Source organism: Brassica napus, chromosome C5, assembly GCF_020379485.1.
Source record: "Brassica napus cultivar Da-Ae chromosome C5, Da-Ae, whole genome shotgun sequence".
NCBI lineage: Eukaryota > Viridiplantae > Streptophyta > Magnoliopsida > Brassicales > Brassicaceae > Brassica > Brassica napus.
Window position 1 is genome coordinate 50,620,340 of NC_063448.1, and position 20,910 is coordinate 50,641,249.

The 20,910-nt window shown below is 33.9% G+C and overlaps 4 protein-coding genes and 1 pseudogene across 4 annotated transcripts; 4 read left to right on the forward strand and 1 right to left on the reverse strand.

Annotated features, from left to right (window-relative positions):
* The first annotated feature begins 4,641 nt into the window (after positions 1-4,641).
* Positions 4,642-5,218, forward strand: BNAC05G40230D. The gene has a single exon (XM_013810698.3). The coding sequence runs from the start codon at positions 4,781-4,783 to the stop codon at positions 5,096-5,098; it is 318 nt and encodes a 105-aa protein (XP_013666152.1). The 5' UTR covers positions 4,642-4,780; the 3' UTR covers positions 5,099-5,218.
* A 2,445-nt stretch (positions 5,219-7,663) lies between these two features.
* LOC111211941 lies at positions 7,664-12,896 on the forward strand (annotated as a pseudogene).
* LOC106369998 (U1 small nuclear ribonucleoprotein C) lies at positions 8,939-9,667 on the forward strand. Its single transcript, XM_013810084.1, has 3 exons — positions 8,939-8,980; positions 9,077-9,152; positions 9,231-9,667. Exons 1-3 carry the CDS (start codon positions 8,939-8,941, stop codon positions 9,665-9,667), a joined length of 555 nt encoding a protein of 184 aa, XP_013665538.1.
* Positions 12,897-13,346: 450 nt separating the features above from the next.
* On the reverse strand, positions 13,347-14,141 carry BNAC05G40260D. The gene has a single exon (XM_013810699.2). The coding sequence runs from the start codon at positions 14,077-14,079 to the stop codon at positions 13,483-13,485; it is 597 nt and encodes a 198-aa protein (XP_013666153.1). The 5' UTR covers positions 14,080-14,141; the 3' UTR covers positions 13,347-13,482.
* A 2,857-nt stretch (positions 14,142-16,998) lies between these two features.
* On the forward strand, positions 16,999-17,436 carry LOC106369999. Its single transcript, XM_013810085.1, has one exon. The coding sequence runs from the start codon at positions 16,999-17,001 to the stop codon at positions 17,434-17,436; it is 438 nt and encodes a 145-aa protein (XP_013665539.1).
* The last annotated feature ends 3,474 nt before the right edge of the window (positions 17,437-20,910 follow it).

Sequence of the window (20,910 nt, forward strand, 5' to 3'; positions counted from 1 at the left end):
AAACCATCTTCACCAATTGAGCACAATCCGTTGCAAAAGTAACACAAGACTGTCGAAGATTCCTCATGCATTTCATTGCCCATATGAGAGCCTCTATCTCTGTGTGTAGTGGTGACTGACTCGCTCTCGTATTCCTTGCTCCCATTAGTCCATCGTAACCTTCCAGGGTACTGTACCATCCTTGCCCTGAATATTTATCCTCTGTTTTCCAAGATCCGTCCGTAAAACACCATCGACCTGGTATACTCGGTATTGCCAAAGGTACTGGAACTTGGGTGCGGTCCGTACTCTGAGTCTGAGAGTTTTGTGCTTCCGCCCAAAGTAACGATTCCGTTTCTGCCAATTTGAGAGTATCTCTGGGATCCATATCCAAATGGCTAAAAACTTTATTGTTTCTACCTTTCCATATATACCAGAGAATCCAAGCAAAGTAATGATCCTCCATTTCGGGGGACACTTTCCAAAATAAATGATCCATATTGGTAAACAAAGATTGAGTGGGGAAAATATCTGGATTCGTTGGAATCAGTGAAAGTGCCCAGACCTGAACCGCCGGTGGACATTAAAAAAAACGTGATTAGTAGACTCCTCGGGGGCTCCACATCGGTCACATACAGTACCTCCTTGCATTCCTCTTGACCTCAAATTTTTCTTAACCGCTATACACCCAGTTAAAATTTGCCACAAAAAATGTTTCATCTTGGGTGGGCAGCGTACTTTCCAACAGAACGTCTTCAACGGTGTTATCGAAGGACCAAACTGGGGTGGCATACTTTCTATGTCCGGATATACTCGTTCCACTTCATATCCAGATTTAACCGTGTATTTCCCATTGTTTGTAAAATGCCATCCATTTCAGTCTTCTAGGTGAAATCTGCTTATAGGAATACTTTCAATAATTTTCACATCTTGCGGATCCACCAGAGTCCGAATAACCTGTAGATTCCATGACCGTGATGTTCCATCAATAAGAGCATCCACTATTAGTTCCGGGTAAAGATTGTGTTGATTTTTATTTGCTGGTCTCGGGCGAGTGGATGGAAGCCAAGGGTCATTCCATACTGAGATAGATGATCATGTTCCCACCCTTTTGATTAGTCCTTTGCTAACCAGAGATCTAGCAGAGACAATACTACGCCAGCCATAAGATGACGAGTATGATCTAATGGGTTCCAGGGGTGAAGCATTCCTGAAATATCTCCCTTTGAAAACACGAGAAAAAAGCGTGTTAGGTTTGTCCATTAATCTCCAAAATTGTTTCCCAAGCATAGCTGTATTAAAGTCTGTAAGATCCTTAAATCCCAAACCTCCATCATCCTTAGGACTACAGAGTTTGTCCCATGATTTCCAATGCATACCTCTCTTATTACCCCCTGGACTCCACTAGAATTGTGCCACAACACTCACTAACTTCTTCATTACCGTTTTCGGGATTCGAAAGCATGACATCACATTGTTTGGCAGAGCTGTAATCACAGATTTTATAATCACCTCCTTACCTCCTCTGGTGAAAAACTTAAAAGTCCATCCATTTACTCTGCTATTTAACCGATCCTGAACAAATCCAAAAACTTGCACCTTTGAACCCCCCAGATTTTCCGGGATTCCCAAGTATGACCCAAATCCTCCTAAGTTATGTATACCTAAGACACCTCGTAATTTCTGTCGTGTATCTTCTTCGATTTTGTGTCCAAATTGAATCGATGATTTGTCAAAGTTTATTTGTTGTCCTGAAACCCCTTCATATTCCTTAAGGATCCTAAGAATTGTCTGACATTCTTCCTTCTGAGCTTTGCAAAAGAAAAGACTATCATCTGCAAAGAGTAAATGGGAAATTAGAGGGCAAGCCTAGCAACCTTTAGACCCGTTAGTTGCTTATTTCTTTCTACCTTTTTGATATTCACGACCAAAGCTTCCGTGCACATAATAAACAAATAAGGAGATAGAGGATCCCCTTGTCGTAATCCCCTCTGTGGTATTATATGTCCTTTTGGTTGCCCATTTAATAAAACCTTATATTGAACCGAGGAAATGCATTCCATCATTAATTGGATCCAATGCTGATCGAAGCCCATTTTTGTTAGTAGTTCCTGGATGAAGACCCATTCAACTCTGTCATAAGCTTTGCTCATGTCCATTTTTATTGCCAAAAATTTATCCTGACACGATTTGTTAGTCTACAGACCATGGAACATCTCCTGAGCTATAAGTATATTATCTGATATTAAACGTCCAGGCACAAAAGCCGATTGCGTCTCTGAGATCAGTGATGAAAGACAGACCTTTAATCTTTGACATAATACCTTAGAAATAATCTTGTATCCTACATTACATAAGCTGATAGGTCTGAGTTCAATCATCCTTGTGGGCCTCTCCTTTTTAGGAATCAAGCAAATATTCGTAATGTTTAACCTTGTATCCAATTTTCCCGATGTCAAAAAATTGTTGACCATTTCCAATAGATCCTTTTTTATTATATGTCATGAGTGTTGAAAAAAGAGAGCCGTCATTCCATCCGGCCCAGGAGCTTTCTCCGGGTGCATCATAAATAAAGCCAGTCGAACTTCCTCCTCAGTTGCTAACCGAAGGAGCCGTTGATTCATTTGTGGTGTAATTGAAGATGTAATCTCATCTAAAAAACCATCAAAACCTGAAGGAGTTGTCGTCTGAAACAGATCATCAAAATAATCCACTGCCACCTTTTCTACCCCCTGTTCCTCAATTATCCAGTTTCCATCAGAATCATATAGACCCACAATTCGATTACGGGCACGACGTTGTTTTGTTAGAGCATGATAGAATTTTGTATTTAGATCCCCTGAAGTGTGCCACATATTACGACTCTTCTATTGCCATAAATTTTCCTCATCCTTATAAGCTTCCTGTAACTTCCTTGAGACCTCCAGAATATCCTCCTGGGTTCTATTATTATCTGTTTGGACCTCCTCAAGTGCTTTCTGGAGTTCTCAGATCTTCTCTTTCCCATAAGGTGGATTATTCTTCCGCCATGTGGAGATCTCATGACGGCAATTTGTGATTTTCGAAACGAAATCCCCCGGATCCGCCTCTGAAAATTCACCCCACCCTCTCTCAATTGAATCCAATAAACCTTCTTGTCCAATCCATCTCTTGTCAAAACGAAATTGTCTCCTCCGTCTTGTTACTTTATTATCAAGATAAGCCACCACTGGTCGATGATCGGACCCCACCATTCTCAAATATTCTGTGTAAGAGCATGGGAAAAGCGTATGCCAATCTTCGTTTGCTAACGCTCGGTCCAAACGACACCTAACCATTACTTTTTTCTATTTTCCTTGTTTCCTTCTTCCTTGCCATGACATCTGATTTCCTCGGGCCGGAAACTCCAAAAGTTCAGTATCCCCAATCATGTTATTAAACGGTACAAAAGATCATGCACTCCGTATGGCCCCCCCATCTTTTTCATGATTCCCAGTTATCTCATTTAAATCTCCAATAATAAACCACGGTTCTGATCTTGCTAGACCAAATCTTGTTAAACGTTCCCAAACTTGATCCCTTAAACTCTGGACCGGCTCTCCATATACAAAGGTCATGTAATTCTTGTATTTAAAGAACCGAATCCAAACTCGAACGAAAGTATTTCGGATACCCGAATATATCCGAAATAGATTTATATATCTAAATATATTTAAAAAAATTAAATTAATGTATACTAAAGCATCCAAAATATATAAATTACTCTTAAGTTATCCAAAATACTTGAAAATATATATAGATATTCAAAATAAAATGACTAAAATAGCTAAAATATACTCAAAAAATCAAAAATACTTAAAATATCTAGTTAAAGTATACTCAAAACAACAAAAATACTTAAATATCTATTCATTTTCTATCCAAATATTAAACAAAATCAATTTACATTTTAAGTTTAGGTTTCTTGACATATGTTATTAGTTTGTTTATAGATTTTAAGAAATTTAAAGCATATAATGAATTTAAAATTTTAAAAATAATTTCAATGGATTATTCGAACCAGAACCGAATCCACAAAGATCTGAAACAAACCCGTGCCAAAATTTAGAAATACTCGAATGAGACTGAAATCTTTGATCCTGAAAATCCAAAATCCTAATAGATCCAAACCGAACCCGAATAGAGACCCAAAATTATAATATTTTTTTTAGAAATTTGTATCTTCTCCGGGACATATTTAACTTAACTCTACATGAGTTTTAAAGCTAACAAGTAGTTCAAATAAAAACATTTTAGTTTGAAGTATATTTATTCAAAAATATATACATATATATAAGACATTTTAATTAAAGTATATTTAATATATTATTATATTATTTAATTATATTATATATTTAAAAAGCATTATTATTTTATTAATTAAATAAATATTCAATACCGCAAATATATATTGTTACCAATCAAACAATATTCTGCACCTTTTTTTACACAAAACTGTTTTAATTTTGTATCGCTTTTATTACTAATTTCGCTGTCACCATTGGGACCCTAAGTCAGTGTTACGAAAAAATAAAATCACTAATATTTAAATATAATCTTTTTGACAGATTAACTTCTGATTTTGACGTTTTTTCTTGTCAGCAGGGGAATCTTTCATATTTCTTTAAAGATCCACTAATAATAAAGAGAGAAGTATCACATGAATATAGCTTACCTCTCTCTCCTTCCCTTTACATATCTATCTCTCGCTCTCAATCTCTCGCTCTCTATCTCTCTCGTGTTATCCAACAAAAGTCACGGATCTTGAGCGGTGATCGGAGAGATGGAGTTCCGGGAGAAGCTCTTAAAGTTCAAGTTACAAATAGTCTTCGCCTTCGTTTTCTCCTTCGTCACCGTCGCTCTCGTCACTTATTCTCCCGGTTTTCTCACTGTTGTATCTTACTTCTGGCCTCTAGTTCTCTCCACCGCCCTCTTTCTAACCGCAGTTTTCTTCTTCGCAAGGACCTCCGACCTTCCGACGTCATCTACCCTCTCCGGCGATGGCTCCGGCTTAATAGTGGCGGCAGAGGGGATCCTAGACTACGTCGTCGGCGGACAACACGAAGAAACTCTCTTTGATAGCTTCACTAAACTCGACTAGTACTATGAGATGTCTGTGTTTTAATTCCTCAAGTATTTTCGTTAGTTTCTTTTTAATAATAGAGGATATTTAAAAATGTAACAGAGTTAACCTGGAATAAGAGTCAATCTTGCTTTATGAGTTTTTATGATTCCTTTAGGTTCTATCACTTATTTTATACGTTACATTACATTGATATAATTTAGTTTCAAAATCGATCAGTTGTATCTTATTTTTCAAATGACGAATGACCTTAATTTCGGTGCCTTAATTTAACTTATAAACCACATCCACCGACGCGAAAGAATTTTCATTTGTTTACTAATTTAACGTACGAAAACAATTAAGATGTTATCATACGATAAAGATAGTATTCTTCTAGCTAATTAAGATTCTATAAAAAAATTGGGTGATATATCAGAGAGAGATGAGATAAAATAATTGTATAACATAGATTCGTACTTTCTGGTACGCTCCTCACGTGCATGAGCATCTCGATCACTGTATCTAAATCTTAAATTATCCCCTTTGCTATCTATCAAATGTACCTTATGAATTGAATAAGTGCATCAACGGTTTGCTAATGATGACGTTAGCTCAGCTTAAAAACGTTGCGTAGTTCGCCTACTCGTTTCAAAAGTGACACGGACGTCGGTCAAAGATTGAGCATAGTCAGATAATTCTTCATTTAGAGAGTAGGAACTAAACGGCATGCATGTCCTCCTTATATGCTGAAAGGATGTTTTGTTTCTTTAAAGAGTTATTTACACTTAGAAAGGCAGTTTCAGAGTTTTTATTTCACTCAAACACTTTCAGCTACTGCCGTGTTTATCTCAACTAAAATAAAACCAGAAGTGGGTTTTTCAACTAGTGGGACCCATCATTTTTTATTTTTTTTTATCTTCTTATTTTATCGTTGTTTCTTTCTCTTTTCTAGATAAAAAATAAATTTATAAATTTTATTATCCGTCAATCTTTCTAAACAAGAAGAAGAAAAGGCACGAAGATCTCAAAATACTTCAGATCCGTTATAATCTACACCGTTAAAAGTCCTAAATTCAGAATAATTTATTGGTCATCTTTTCTACCGCGTTCTTCCGTTTCAATCGAGCTCTGCCATGAATTTCAGCCATCGCCAATCTCCGCACCAGAGACTCTTTTGAAGTTTCGACCAAAGTTCTAGTCTTTTTGGGCCAACGAAACTAGCATCGCATCAGACTCTTCCATACCCTTTCTGACGCCATGGCCTCACATCTCGCCGTCACGGCTCCGCCAAAACAAGTTCGAGAGCATCAATGGCTATTTTTATGTTTTTGTGCGTTTGGTCTTTTAGGATTCACATAATTGCGTTTTGACCCCAAACTTTTAATTGTGCGGATGTCTACTCGAATTAACTCCCTAACTTCTTGATTGTTCATTTCAACCATTCTTCATAACTACATGAATGGTCTTTTATCTTTTGCTTACTTTATTTTTTTCTCCATATTGTCAAAATAAACAATTGTGTTATGTGCTTTGCTTATGTACGTCATTCATGTACACGAGTACATAATGTCAGCGTACATGTGTACATGTGAAAGAGAGAATTTTATCTTTGTAAGTGTAAGGATGAGGAAGTGTTGTTTACGTGAACGGAAAGAGTTCTCATTTTTTGAGTGAAGCTTAGTTTAGATCTTGATACCATATGCGTTGATATGGGTTTGCATTATATGAGTCAAGAAAATACACACGACAAAAATATGAAAGTGGCAGCCTTGATAATATATCTACCATATCGGATTACTCAACTTACCAGCACCATCATCAACAACATCGCCATTATCATTGTCATCTTCATCTTCACTGTGTCTGGGTACGATAAAGTATAATAGCGTACATGTGTACAATAAATAAGGAGGTGTACATGTGTACGCTAAATATGATAGTGTACATATGTAAAACAAACATAAATTAATCAAGCTAAGACTTACCATGAAGCTAGCATGAAAACACACATACTGATCAGAAGCTCTGAAACATGATGAGGGCATGATTTGGATAACTCACAACCAGCATCAGTAATATCTGTGATACTCTCTATCACTTTCTATTGATTTGGTAGCTCAGTCTCTTACCGGATTTAGGTGTACATATGATTTTTAGTACATGTGGACATACATAACCAATAGAAAAATCCAGACAATACGTACACAAATTTTGTTCTATCCACATGTACAATAATTCACATTTTCATCAATTAATTTGTACAATAATATATGGACACCAAACAATATTTTAGATTTATTTGCAAGGGTTCAAATGTATACCTGATAAATTTGTTAGGTGCATTTGCAAATTACAATATTTATATGATAAAAAATTGTAACTTTAAAAACTATTTTATGTGTACACTATATTATGTACACAAATACTTTAAAAGTTTTGGGTTAATTAAACATGACTTATATGCAAATCTGGATGTTTCTAGACGACAATGAAAACATTAAAATTAAACATGATCAACATCTCGATGCAACAGCGGCTTCTCTTCGTATCTTCTATTTTTTTGGACATTCCAACGTAACATTTTCAGTCACCACAAAAACGATGTCGTATCTCTGTCGCCTGTTCAAGGAGTTGCATAGTAATTTAGTAAACTCTCGATCAAAACCAGATATCAGATCTTACAATGCTTTGGTCAAAGGATTGTGTAGAAAGGGTCTTCGCCCGAAGCTGTTGCGTTGCTTGATGAGATTGAGAACAAGGGTCTCTGAAGCCTGATGTTTTCACCTTCAACACAATGTTACATGAGTCGAATACAAAAGGGCACTTTGATGTGGGAGAAGAGTTATGGGCTAGAATGGCGGAGAAGAACGTTGATAGAGACATACTCGTCTGTTAGGACTAGCCCTGGAGAAGAAATCAGAAGAGATGGTTCAGTTCCTTGTCGAACTCAAGGGTAATCGTCGGATCAGACGCGATGTGTTCGCATTCACTGCCATGGCTAGAGGATTTGCCGGTGTAGGAGAAGTGGATGAAGCCCAATATTGGTACCGCAGCATGGAGATGTACGATTTTCGCCCCATGAAGGTGGTCTACTCATCCTTGCTTCCTGGAGTATGTAAGGCTGGCGATTTAAAGTTCGCTTTTGAGCTCTGCAAGGACATATTCGCTAAGCGTATTCTTGTCGATGAGGCTATAGTGCAAGAGGTAGTTGATGCGTTGGTGAAAGGATCAAAGCAAGAAGAAGCTGAGGAGATTGTTGAACTCTCGCGAACAAGGATGGATATTTCCAGTTCAAGCTATGTCTCTCTTCCAAAGAGTAGTTTAGTTGCAGAAGCTTATTAACAAGTTTATATATAGTCTATGTTTTCCTCTCTTAAGTGTATTGTTGTTGCACACTGCGAGAGCAGTAAATTAAATAACCAAACTATCTGAAGTATTGTGTCTGTGTGTCAGATTTGGAGTGCTGATCAATGGTCATACAGTACATGCATTGTCGACTTCAACCGCACGAGTGTCCTAGTGATTGGGTTTCATACTTTCCTTTTTATAAATAAGGGAACTAAAGCAGGATATGTAAAAGATTACGCAAAAATCTATTACAAATATTATGTCTTGGTGATTGGCCTTTGCTCACCTTTGATATATTATCTTTATCTAATTAATTAATGTAAGATATCAATTGCCCCTATGTTTCCTTCCTAGTGCCCCCGTAGAATAAACAATTTCGGAATACTAAATATCATACACGACGCATTTTCAGGCAAGACTAGATATAATTAAATACTATTACCTTAGTTACACTTTCCTTAGTGTATATAAAAACATGTTGATTTGGTCTGGTTTTTACACAAGCAATCAAGCAAAAAGGAGAAAAAAATGCTAGCAGCTCCTCCTCCAATGGATTTCTCTGTCGACATGGTTAGCTAAAATGAATACAGAATATTCTTAGATTTAATCGATTAACTATTATTGTGTCCTCTTTTTACTTTGATTACTCTTCTTCTTTTTTTGCAGAGCTGTGATATAAAAGTGAACAATAGCTGCGAGCTTTGCAATCGAAAAGTGAATGAAGTTATGCAGTCTCTCACAGGTACCCTCTTCCTCTCCTTTTATTTTAGTTTGGTTGTTGATGATAGATTCATCTTTTTAATATTTATAATTACTGCAGCATTTTACTCTGTGACTTATCTTGGAGAAAACAACACAATTAAGCTCAAGGCGAGAGCTAACCCTAATGTGATTATGGGGATCAGTCACAAGTACGGCGATCACGGCAAGATCACCAACTTCCATATGAACGGCCAACCCGTCACCCCTCAACCTGGCGGCGGCTGTTATTACGGTCCATCAGGCTATAACCTTCCTTCCAACGCCCCCGGTTATTATCCTTACCCTTCTCCTTACGCTCCACCGCCGCAGTTTCTCCCCGGGAACTATGGCTACCCTTGGCCTAATCCACCGCCGCCGCAGAAGGAGAGTACTCCACAGGGGATATATAAGCAGCATACAGCGCCGCCGGCTTATGTTATGCAGCCGCCACCGCCAATGCCGTTGTCTAGTTACTCTTATATTGAACCTCCGTATTGGCCGATGAGTGGGAGGTGAGTGAGCGATTATGTGATGCGTGGCGAACAAGGAAGCTTCCTTCTTTTGTCTCAAAGGCTGCGTTTTGGTTTATGGTTGTGATCGCTGTTTTTTTAAATGCGATTGCGTTATAGACGCGAATTCTGATTTTGTTTGACCAACAGTTATAAAGACCAATTAATTGTTGATTATTTGATGGGGCACTCGGTTTGAAGCAGAATAAAGTTTTTTAGATTGTGGTCTCAACTCTCAACACCTTTAGAGAACTAAGAATAAAGTTTATGATTTGATTTGATTAGTAATGGCTTAGTTTATCAAGTTAACTGTATTATTATTTGCAAGTAGGCAAGCAAGATTGGCGAGTGATAACAATAAGTATGTGTTCATAGGAATGTTGCTGCTTCATTGTTTTTTTCTTTTCTTACTAGTCTGTTTGTTTGTTATAAGAGAATAGAAACCATGGAGTTGGCATATTTATCATGGCATGCTCATCAAACTCCTTGAAATTGGAATGTGTCATGATAAACCCTTTGAAAAAGTTGCACTATTTGTTAACTTCTAGTCGTGTCATGCCACAAATATGACTAGGAGCACTTCATGATAAACCTAGGAGCACTTCATTACCTTACGTCCACCATAGCCAATCCTTTATAGAGTCGTGCCACAAATATGATTAATTTATGAGTGATCCAAAAGAGTGTTACATCTTCGAGCTTTAATACCATGAAACTATGAAAAATTATCTTTCCATGACTAATTCAATTGTATTCATTTCAACATAAAGTAAACTACTTATAAGAATCTGGGATTCACCCCATATATAATCTGAGAACATCTACCTCAAATATAAATATCATGAAAATATTAAATCAAACAACAAAAATACCCCTTGATCCAAATCTCGGTATGGCTTTAGTCGTCTTGAAAATTTGAAACCCGTGATTAGGCCTAGCCGATTCTTTTGGTATCAGATTGTATATGACATAATTCTCTAACTTTTGGAACTACTTGATCAATCCCAAGATTAGTGCTGGCCATGAGGAGTGTTGGGTCCATCATCCTTCCCGTACACAACATCCGCATGGCCCAAGGAACAAACTACTACTGGTTATTACTTCTCACTTCAAACATGACCCCTCGTTCTCTCACATCATTTGCCATTTGTGGTCGTCCAACTTCACCGCCCTTCCACTAAAACGTTTATTTCAAAATTTTCAGTTGAATAGAGAACATTTTTTGAAAAAGAAATGATCTATGCATCATAGCTGCCTTTTACGTACTTGAATACAATTGCATCTATTTGCTTTTTTCCTCCATCGTTCCATATAAACTCAAACAATAGCATCTGAATGCATTATCTTTCCTGAATATACTGATTCGTTTTTAGACTTTTACGAGTCTTGTGACATCTTTACGAATCTTGATTTTTTTCTTTTATTCATCTCACGAATATTGCTAAGGGTTTTTGGCTTTAATTAGCTTTAGACATTATTGAGCATATGATTGTTAAACATGTATGTGTTTAATTTGATCAGTTTATCTCTCAATAATTAAGTTTTGGACCCATGTAATTCTAAGCCTGATTTTATATAACCGGGCCTCGTAGTCTGGTGGTAAAGGAACCTCGGCTGAGGTGCCCGCCATCACGAGTTCGAGCCCCGGCCACGAGGGGTATTTATATGGGCTGCCTCTCGCCCTCTAGACCACTTCGCGGGCCCGTGGACGCTTAAAAATCCTGTAATGGCATGGGCTCAGGTCCGGTGGGCTAGTCGATCACGCAAAGTGGTCGGATACTGGACTATCAAAAAAAAAAAAGCCTGATTTTATATTATTATTATAACTTGATTCTTTCTGTTTCGTTTCTGTGTACACTGATTGAGTTTACTGTTCTTTCTCCATGTCTTTTGGTTTTGTTTTATTTTAAAATTTTGGATTTTAATATGCGTAAAGAGCTCCATGATTGATGTATACACTCTCATTCATTTCATGTCTAGTACATTTGTGGCTTTTATTTATCTATCTGATGCCGTTCGAACTGTTGCACCTGATGATCACCATATTAATATTATTTTTATATAACTAGAAGATTCCTGACCGATCGCTTAAATTAATATCTGAAACTGTGAAGATTTGGGCGGCTAATTTTACTATTGCAAATGTCCCACCGGGTCTATAACCATTCCAATTGAAAACTATTGATCCATAATGAACACCGACTGAGGAGTGACACAGACAAAGGTGCATAAAGTCGTTAATCTAGAATACTTGCATTCCAAAACATGTTGCAATCAAAGCCTAATATATCAATATAAAAACTTAATTGAGTTCAACTGACCCGTTAAATCATCTAATTTTCTTTCTCGTACGTTGAGTGGATATGTTGTGTAGTGTCAAAATCGTAGTCATCTATTATTATATTCGATAGTTTTCCGCACTCGGCCATTTTCGAAAGCTTAGTTGATATTACCAAAAGAATAAGTGTATGTAGTTGTTATCAAATATAATATGGATCGAATACCTAATCTTCATCATCCATACACTTTGACTATCTCATCCTTGCTTGTTTGATGCATGTAACATTACTAGGCCATTCTTTCTGGTCCGCTCGCTATTTTTCTTGGTTAATGGGTTTTTGATAAAATGAGATTAGTCAAATCACATGTTTTCCTTTTAATACCAACCTCTCGAGAAGACTAGAAAAAAATCTTTATAACTTTAATGTTGTGATAACATAGAACGTGTTGCTAATATAGCTAAACCGTTTTGTGAAAAAAAAAGACTAGAAGATTCTAAACAAAGATTCAATGTAACTCCATTCCGAAATATCCAAATTAATAATTTATTCCGAGACTGGTGATGGATAGGTAAAATAGTGGGAAACAGGAAAAAAAATGTAAAGCATGGAGGTCTGGAACTAAAAGCGAAGAGAACAGAATCTATTGATCTTAAAAGCACAATCATATTCGCTTTTTTAACATTGTTTCGATTATTCGTTGATAACTGTTATATGGTTAGATAGATGGATCATGGGATTACATGGAAAAAATGTAGGGGTGATACATTTAAATTCCATGATAACATATAATCGTTAGGTGCTCCCATAGTTTATAGATGATCACAGGGTACTATATTTTAATTTTCTTATCATATATGTTTCTTGTCGATTGATCCAAAAGTTCTCAGATAGAGAAATCAGAAATGAATTAAGTAATATCATATCTTTTTAAAATGAGAATTCATTAGTTATATGCATAGGTACACGTGTGCGTAGCACCATTATTCCCGATACCATCGGGGTGCAGACAACACATAGCTAAAAGTATATATTGTACATCAGTCTAGGATCTAGGAACAATAATAGAGATCAATATGATCATCGTATGTACTATTTATGTGTGCATATATATATAGTCATACGTTAATCATGAATCTTTACTAAATTGTTCTCGCTGTTGCATATATTTCTTTACTGAGCTTCATTTTTGCATAATACAAAGATAATACGACTAAATGACCATCGTTTATTTTCAAAATCAGCTACGATTCACAAATCTTAAGATTCACTGATCGTGCATGAGTTTTTCACATAAAATTAGATTTTATGTGTGATTTTTTTGTTTACTAAAACGAGCAGTAACTATTTTTTTTGTGATTTTGATACGTTAGTTATAACGTCATCCAAATATAAACTACAGAGATGTGTATAAAACAAGATTCCATTAAAATAGATGCTAAAAAGTACACGTGACGTGAAGAAGAGGCTAGAAAAAACTTCGCTCTCTGAGAACTTATTGCGCACGCCTAATTAAGCTTAAACATAGCTAATTAATAAGAAATCAAACAAGGATTAGATGCTGTTTAGCTTCGAGTCTAAGCTCTTCCTTCATCTTTCTAATGAACTCATCGAACTTCTTGTTCATATCTTCCTCCATCACCACTCCCACATTATCTTCCTCTTCTTTAAATTTGCCTTGAATATCACACTCTTCCTCTAGACCACCATTAGTTTCTAATGTCTCTTCAGATTCTTCATCTTCATCTTCATCTTCCTTCTCTTCTTCGGTTTCTTGGTCTTGTGTACTAACTTCCTCTGCAAGAAAAGTCATTGTTCCTCTATCATGATCAGAGTAGTACTCTAGCTCCAACGTCGCATCGTAACTATCAAAGTCTCTGTGATCAAAGGTTTGATCGGTGTTGCTCCAGCTTTCCTCTACAGGTTTTGATGAAGATATTAAACCAGAGTACTTAGCGACAAACACTAAGAGACCATTGCAGACGAGAAACATGTACATCTTATCTACCGCGTGTGTTACGAGTTGAATTGTGAGTTTACATAAATAGAAGTTGTGAGTGATTAAAAGAGATGAAACCCATATCGAAATCACTATGAACTTGGTCAGTTTCTTCATAAACTCAGGTTTTATTCGATTCATCTCTCTGGTCTTTTTCTCTCTGATTTTTACAAGTGAATGAGACTGATTGTGCAAAGGTTTACACTCAACGGCTTTGGTATTTATAGAAGTTACAGTATGAGATTTTTTGCCGAAGGAAACCTTGAAATGATTTTACCAAACTGCCCCTTTGTTCTGATGTTTCGCACCACGTGTTAAGACTTGAGAGAGATTTCTCAATTATGTGGATCAGATTTAATTTACGCTCCCTTCTTTTTCAACTAATCTTTGTTTATTTTTGGCATATAATTAGTTTGATTTTGTGGAATTTCTTATGAATGTTCCAAAGCTTTTAGCATATTGTATGATTTTTATAAGTTATGATAATAGAACAATGATTATGTCGTCGTGTTACTGTATATTTATAGATATGGTCATGTTTAATACAAATTTTAAACAGAATAGTCTAGAAGTAAGTTCAAGGATGATTGAGTCAAGTTTCTGTGGTGAGGGGAGTGTGGACAATAGCTATTCAGAATATTTCATTGTCTTTTAGTAAACACTACTTGACAAAACCAAAACAAACCGTGTGATACGCAATGAATGTGGAAAAAATGCACACATACAGTATATACCCAAACCAAACGTGACGGTAAGGTCGATAAAACTATTTAACACCAAAAAGACTCATTACAATAAATACAAATGACAATTAGGGTAAATAACACAGATAGTGTGATTTATCTTTACAAAAAGACTCATTACAATAAATACAAATGACAATTAGGGTAAATAACACAGATAGTGTGATTTATCTTTATGATATTTCTGCTTATATGGACAGCAATTTCGTGTATGAATACTTCTTAGTCATTCGAATGTCTCGTAATTACTATATAGTATGTGGTAGCTAGTGTTGAAGAGAACTTCGTAGTTTATTAGTTATGAGTTATGACTATACTTATCTATCCAACTATGACTTAGTTTCATTAACCTATAGTGTTTTTTTGACCCTTAATATATTTTTAATACTGTAATATGTTCGATCAATAATTTCACATCCGAAGTATAAATCCACTAACATTGAGAGTCTTTTAACAGAAGTTTTCTCAAGAATAAAAACTGAAAATAATAAGAAAAAGAAAACAGAAAGAATCATTTCTCATACGAAAGACTCCGATCTTTTTAGAAATTACCATATTATTATTATTTTCTCAAAGGACTATATTATACTATGAATGAATCGTTAATACTTTGATGAAATATTTAAATATAGACTAGATCTCGATCCGCGTAACCGCGCGGATTTTTGTTTTTATTTATTTTTATATAAATATGGTGTTTTCAATTCTAAATTGGTATATATTATAATATATATATATATCTATCAATTTTTAAAATATAATAAGTTTACGGTATATTATTTTCATTGAATAGATTGTTTCAAACTTTCACATGTATTTGTATCTTCTTCTATATATATATTTTCGGATTATTATTCCATTACTAGAATCGTAACTATATATATAAAGATTAGTAAAATATTATTTTATTGTCATATTCAAAGATATTGTAACATTTCACAAATTTAGAAAGTTCTTAAAAAATTAAACTTTTCGCTTTATAGAATTTTACTATCGAGTAAATAATTAAACATTTAGTTTATGTTTAATTTTTAAAATAAACCATATAGTTTAAATTTTATTTTCATTGGTTTAAGGTAGTAAAGATTAATCATTTTTAGATAATATGATTTTTGTAATTTAAAAAAAAATCTTTATAATTAACTAGCTCTGTGGCACAATCCTGGTGGAGTCCAAGGGGTAATACGAGAGGTATGCATTGGAAATCTTGGGATAAAATATGTAGTCCTAAGGATGATGGAGAGTTGGGATTCAAGGATCTTACAGATTTTAACACAGCTATGCTTGAGAAATAATTTTGGAGATTAATGGATAAACCGAATACATTATTTTCTCGGGTTTTTAAAGGGAGGTATTTCAGGAATACATCACCCCTGGAACCCATTAGATCGTACTCGGCATCTTATGGCTGGCGCAGTATTGTCTCTGCTAGATTTCTGGTTAGCAAAGGACTAATCAAAAGGGTGGAAACAAGATCATCCATCTCAATATGGAATGACCCTTGGCTTCCATCCACTCGCCCGAGACCAACAAATAAAAACCAACACAATCTTTACCCGGAACTGACAGTGGATGCTCTTATTGATGGAACATCGCGATCATGGAATTTACAGGTTATTAGGACGCTGGTGGATCCACAAGATGTGAAAATTATTGAAAGTATTCCTTAAAGTAGATTTCATACAGAAGATCAGAATGGTTGGCATTTCACAAACAATGGGAAATACACGGTTAAATCTGGATATGAAGTGGAGCGAGTGTATCCGGACAAAAGAAGTACGCCACCCCTGTATGGTCCTTCGGTAACCCCGCTGAAGGCGTTTTGTTGGAAAGTACGCTGCCCACCTAAGATGAAACATTTTTTGTGGCAACTATTGACAGAATGTATAGCGGTTAAGAGGAATTTGAAGTCAAGAAGAATGCAAAGAGATACAATTTGTGACCGATAAGGAGCTCACGAGGAGTCAATTAATCATGTATTTTTTAAATGTCCATTGGCGATCCAAGTCTGGGCACTTTCACGGATCCCAACGAATCCAGAAATATTTCCTACTCAATCATTATTTACCAATATGGATCATCTATTTTGGAGAGTCTTCCCCGAAATGGAGGATCATCATTTTGCATGGATTCTCTGGTATATATGGAAGGGTAGAAACAACAAAGTTTTTAGCAATTTGGATATGGACCCGAGAGATACTCTCAAATTGGCAGAAACGGAATCGTTACTTTGGGCGGAAGCGCAAAATTCCCAGAATCAGGGAATGGGCCACACTCGGTTACCTGTACCAGCGGCAATCCCGACCATACTAGGTAGATGGATTTTACGGATGGATCCTCGAAAAATCAGGATATATATTCAGGACAAGGATGGTATAGTACTCTGGAAGGTTATGATGGACTAATGGGAGCAAGGAATATAAGAGCGAGTCAGTCGCCACTTCACTCGGAGGTAGAGGCTCTCATATGGGCAATGGAATGCATGAGGAACCTTAGACAGTTTCGGGTTATCTTTGCAACGGATTGTGCTCAATTGGTGAAGATGGTTTCGGAACCAGAGGAGTGGCCAGCCTTTGCAAGCTATTTGGAAGACATAGCATTTTTGAAGAGAAGTTTCAACAGCTCAGAGATCATTAATATACCACGAACACAGAATTTAAGGGTGGACAGTCTTGCACGCACTGCAAGGAAACAACTGTCGTCTGTCGTTCATATGGATGCAGAGCTACCAGTGTGGTTTGCAGAATCTATATGAGTCTGTTTATGTTGCTGACAAAAAAAAAAATCTTTATAATTTTAAAAGTTAACATCGACAAATATTTAAATAATTAACATACATATGAAGATATACTATTACAACATTAAATTATATATATTTAATTTATATTATCTATAAATCGAATAGATCATCTATTGTTTAAATCCAATTATTGATAACCCAATAAAAATTTCTGGTAGACCCAAAATTTAAATGATAAGATTATAGATTAAATGTAACATGACTTTCTAGAAATAGGTCCATTAGATCCATTTTTAAAAAAATCACACATGGATCAAGGTTGTGACTTTTGTTTTAATATATACTAGGTAATAATCCGCGTCTTACGCGGGATGTGATTATTAGTTTCGTTATTTTCAATAAAAAGACATTAAATCTGTTTAATCTGGATATTGCTTCGGTTTTAAGTTTTTTTTGTTTGTTTTTAATCTTCTAAAATATAACTATTATTTTAAATTAATATCCATTTTAGTATATTCGGTTAAAATGTTTGGTTTTTGTTTTTTTCCGGTAAAAACCAGAAATTAATATTATTTGTTTACTTTCATATTATGAAATTTAGATAGTCGTAATGTGGAACCAATAGTTTCATATTATATTTTCTAAATAGATAATAGTTTAAGAAAAATAATTTTTTTTTATTAAGAAAAATCATTTCACTACAATTTGGTCGGTAGTGAAAGAAGCATTAAAAATAAATATTTTAACTTTCAAAAAAAAATTGATACTTCAGTTGTGGTGAATACTTAGTTACAAGGTGCTCACATCAAAGTATAAATGTATGTGTATGTTAAAAGTATATAAAAATAGTTGACAAATATATAAAGATATTGTTAATTAATACTAAATGATATTTTCTTTTCCAAAATAATACATGAAAGATAAAAATAAAATTAATTGAAAATAAAAAGGCCTTGACATTAGTCATTTTTTCATTTAAAAAAAATAAAATTGTATCCGTAAATAGGGGTGGGCACGGATCGAATATCTGAGTATTTGAAAGCATTCGTGTCGATTCGATCTTTAGCCACCTAGATATTCGGTTACTCGGATATCCGAAAGGTTTTAGAATTTTAAAGAATATCCGATTTGATCCTTAAATAAAATAAAACATTATTTAACTTTTAAAATTCTAGTTCCCAATATAATAAATTTAATTCATAATAGTATTGTAAAACTGATATAAAGTATAATATATATAACGTAAATATATAATTCTTTACATATATGTATATATATGCATATAACAGATCGAAATAGATATATGTTCCTAAAAATATTAGTATTTTTGTTTTGCTTCTTTTTTGGATATTGTATTTTTGTATTTGATTTGTTTCGTAGAGTTACGGATATCCAGATTTTTTGGTTCAAATCAAAACGAATAACGAATCGAATCAAAATTTATGAATATTTTGCTCAACTTTATCCGTAAACAATAAAAATAATATATATGTAGTTTGACTTTTGATTCATTATCTATTTTTATTCGGACCGAAAAATCTAGAGTTTTATTGGAACAATGTATGTGAGTTTTATATTAAAAAATCGCAAAATACATAGTGTGAACATATTTATAAATATAGTGTGAACGTGTTAGCATATTTATTATCAAATCATTATGAAGCTGTCACTTGTCTATTATAATGTAAATGTATTTATTGCAATGCTTCTCTTTTAATATATAATGGATTACAATATTAAAATATATCTATGTAATTTATACCATCTATAAATCTAATGGTTCATCTATTGTTTAAATCCAATTATTGATAGCCCAATAAAAATTTCTGGTAGGCCCAAAATTTAAATGATAAGATTAGAGATTAAATGTAACATGACTTTGTAAAAATAGGTCAATTTTAAAACAAATCACACATGAATCAAGGTTGTGACTTCTGTTTTAATATATAAGATATATTACAACATTAAATTATATCTATTTAATTTATACTATCTATAAATCCAATGGATTATCTATTGTTTAAATCCAATTATTGATAACTCAATAAAAATTTCTAGTATGCCCAAAATTTAAATAATAAGATTAGAGATTAAATGTAACATGACTTTCTAGAATAGGTCTATTAGGTCCATTTTTTAAAAAATTACACATGAATCAAGGTTGTGACTTTTGTTTTAATATATAAGATATATTACAACATTAAATTATATCTATTTAATTTATATTATCTATAAATCCAATGGATCATTTATTGTTTAAATCCAATTATTGATAACCCGATAGAAATTTCTGGTAGGCTCAAAATTTAAATGATAAGATTAGAGATTAAATGTAACATGACTTTGTAAAAATAGGTCAATTTTTAAAAAAATCACATATGAATCAAGGTTGTGACTTCTGTTTTAATATATAAGATATATTACAACATTAAATTATATATATTTAATTTATACTATCTATAAATCCAATGGATTATCTATTGTTTAAATCCAATTATTGATAACTCAATAAAAATTTCTAGTAGGCCCAAAATTTAAATGATAAGATTAGATATTAAATGTAACATGACTTTCTAGAATAGGTCTATTAGGTCCATTTTTTAAAAAATCACACATTAGTCAAGGTTGTGACTTTTGTTTTAATATATAAGATATATTACAACATTAAATTATATCTATTTAATTTATATTATCTATAAATCCAATGGATCATTTATTGTTTAAATCCAATTATTGATAGCCCAATAAAAATTTCTGGTAGGCCCAAAATTTAAATGATAAGATTAGAGATTAAATTTAACATGACTTTGTAAAAATATGTCAATTTAAAAAAAAAAATCACACATGAATCAAGGTTGTGACTTCTGTTTTAATATATAAGATATATTACAACATTAAATTATATCTATTTAATTTATACTATCTACAAATCCAATGAATCATCTATTGTTTAAATCTAATTATTGATAGCCCAATAAAAATTTCTAGTAGGTCCAAAACTTAAATGATAAGATTAGAGATTAAATGTAACATGACTTTCTAGAAATAGGTCCATTAAGTTCATTTTTTTTTTAAAATCACACATGAATCAAGGTTGCGACTTCTGTTTTAATATATAAGATATATTACAACATTAAACTATATATTTAATTTATATTATCTATAAATCCAATGGATCATCTATTGTTTAAATTCAATTATTGATAGGCCAATAAAAATTTCTGATAGAGCCAAAATTAAATGATAAGACTAGAGACTTTCTATAAATAAGTTCATTAAGTCCATTTTTTAAAAAATCACATTTCTATTTTAATATATAAGATGTCATTTATTGTGAATGATCAACCTTATATGAATCTTTTAACGAAAATGATGTTTAAGGCATTTTCATATTGTTGAAAATGAGTGTATGTAGCAAGTATGCTGTCGCAGTTCAATTTAAAGACAATGACATAAACCAAAAGAAAACGAAAAACTTATTCATCAAGG

Bases quoted from the DNA above. Each gene is read 5' to 3' on its own strand.
- BNAC05G40230D (XM_013810698.3), top strand. From the start codon at position 4,781: ATGGAGTTCCGGGAGAAGCTCTTAAAGTTCAAGTTACAAATAGTCTTC.
- LOC106369998 (XM_013810084.1), top strand. From the start codon at position 8,939: ATGCTAGCAGCTCCTCCTCCAATGGATTTCTCTGTCGACATG. The intron at 8,981-9,076 runs GTTAGCTAAAAT...CTTTTTTTGCAG, and splicing joins TGGATTTCTCTGTCGACATG to AGCTGTGATATAAAAGTGAA. The intron at 9,153-9,230 runs GTACCCTCTTCC...TAATTACTGCAG, and splicing joins AGTTATGCAGTCTCTCACAG to CATTTTACTCTGTGACTTAT.
- BNAC05G40260D (XM_013810699.2), bottom strand. From the start codon at position 14,079: ATGAATCGAATAAAACCTGAGTTTATGAAGAAACTGACCAAGTTCATA.
- LOC106369999 (XM_013810085.1), top strand. From the start codon at position 16,999: ATGGATTTTACGGATGGATCCTCGAAAAATCAGGATATATATTCAGGA.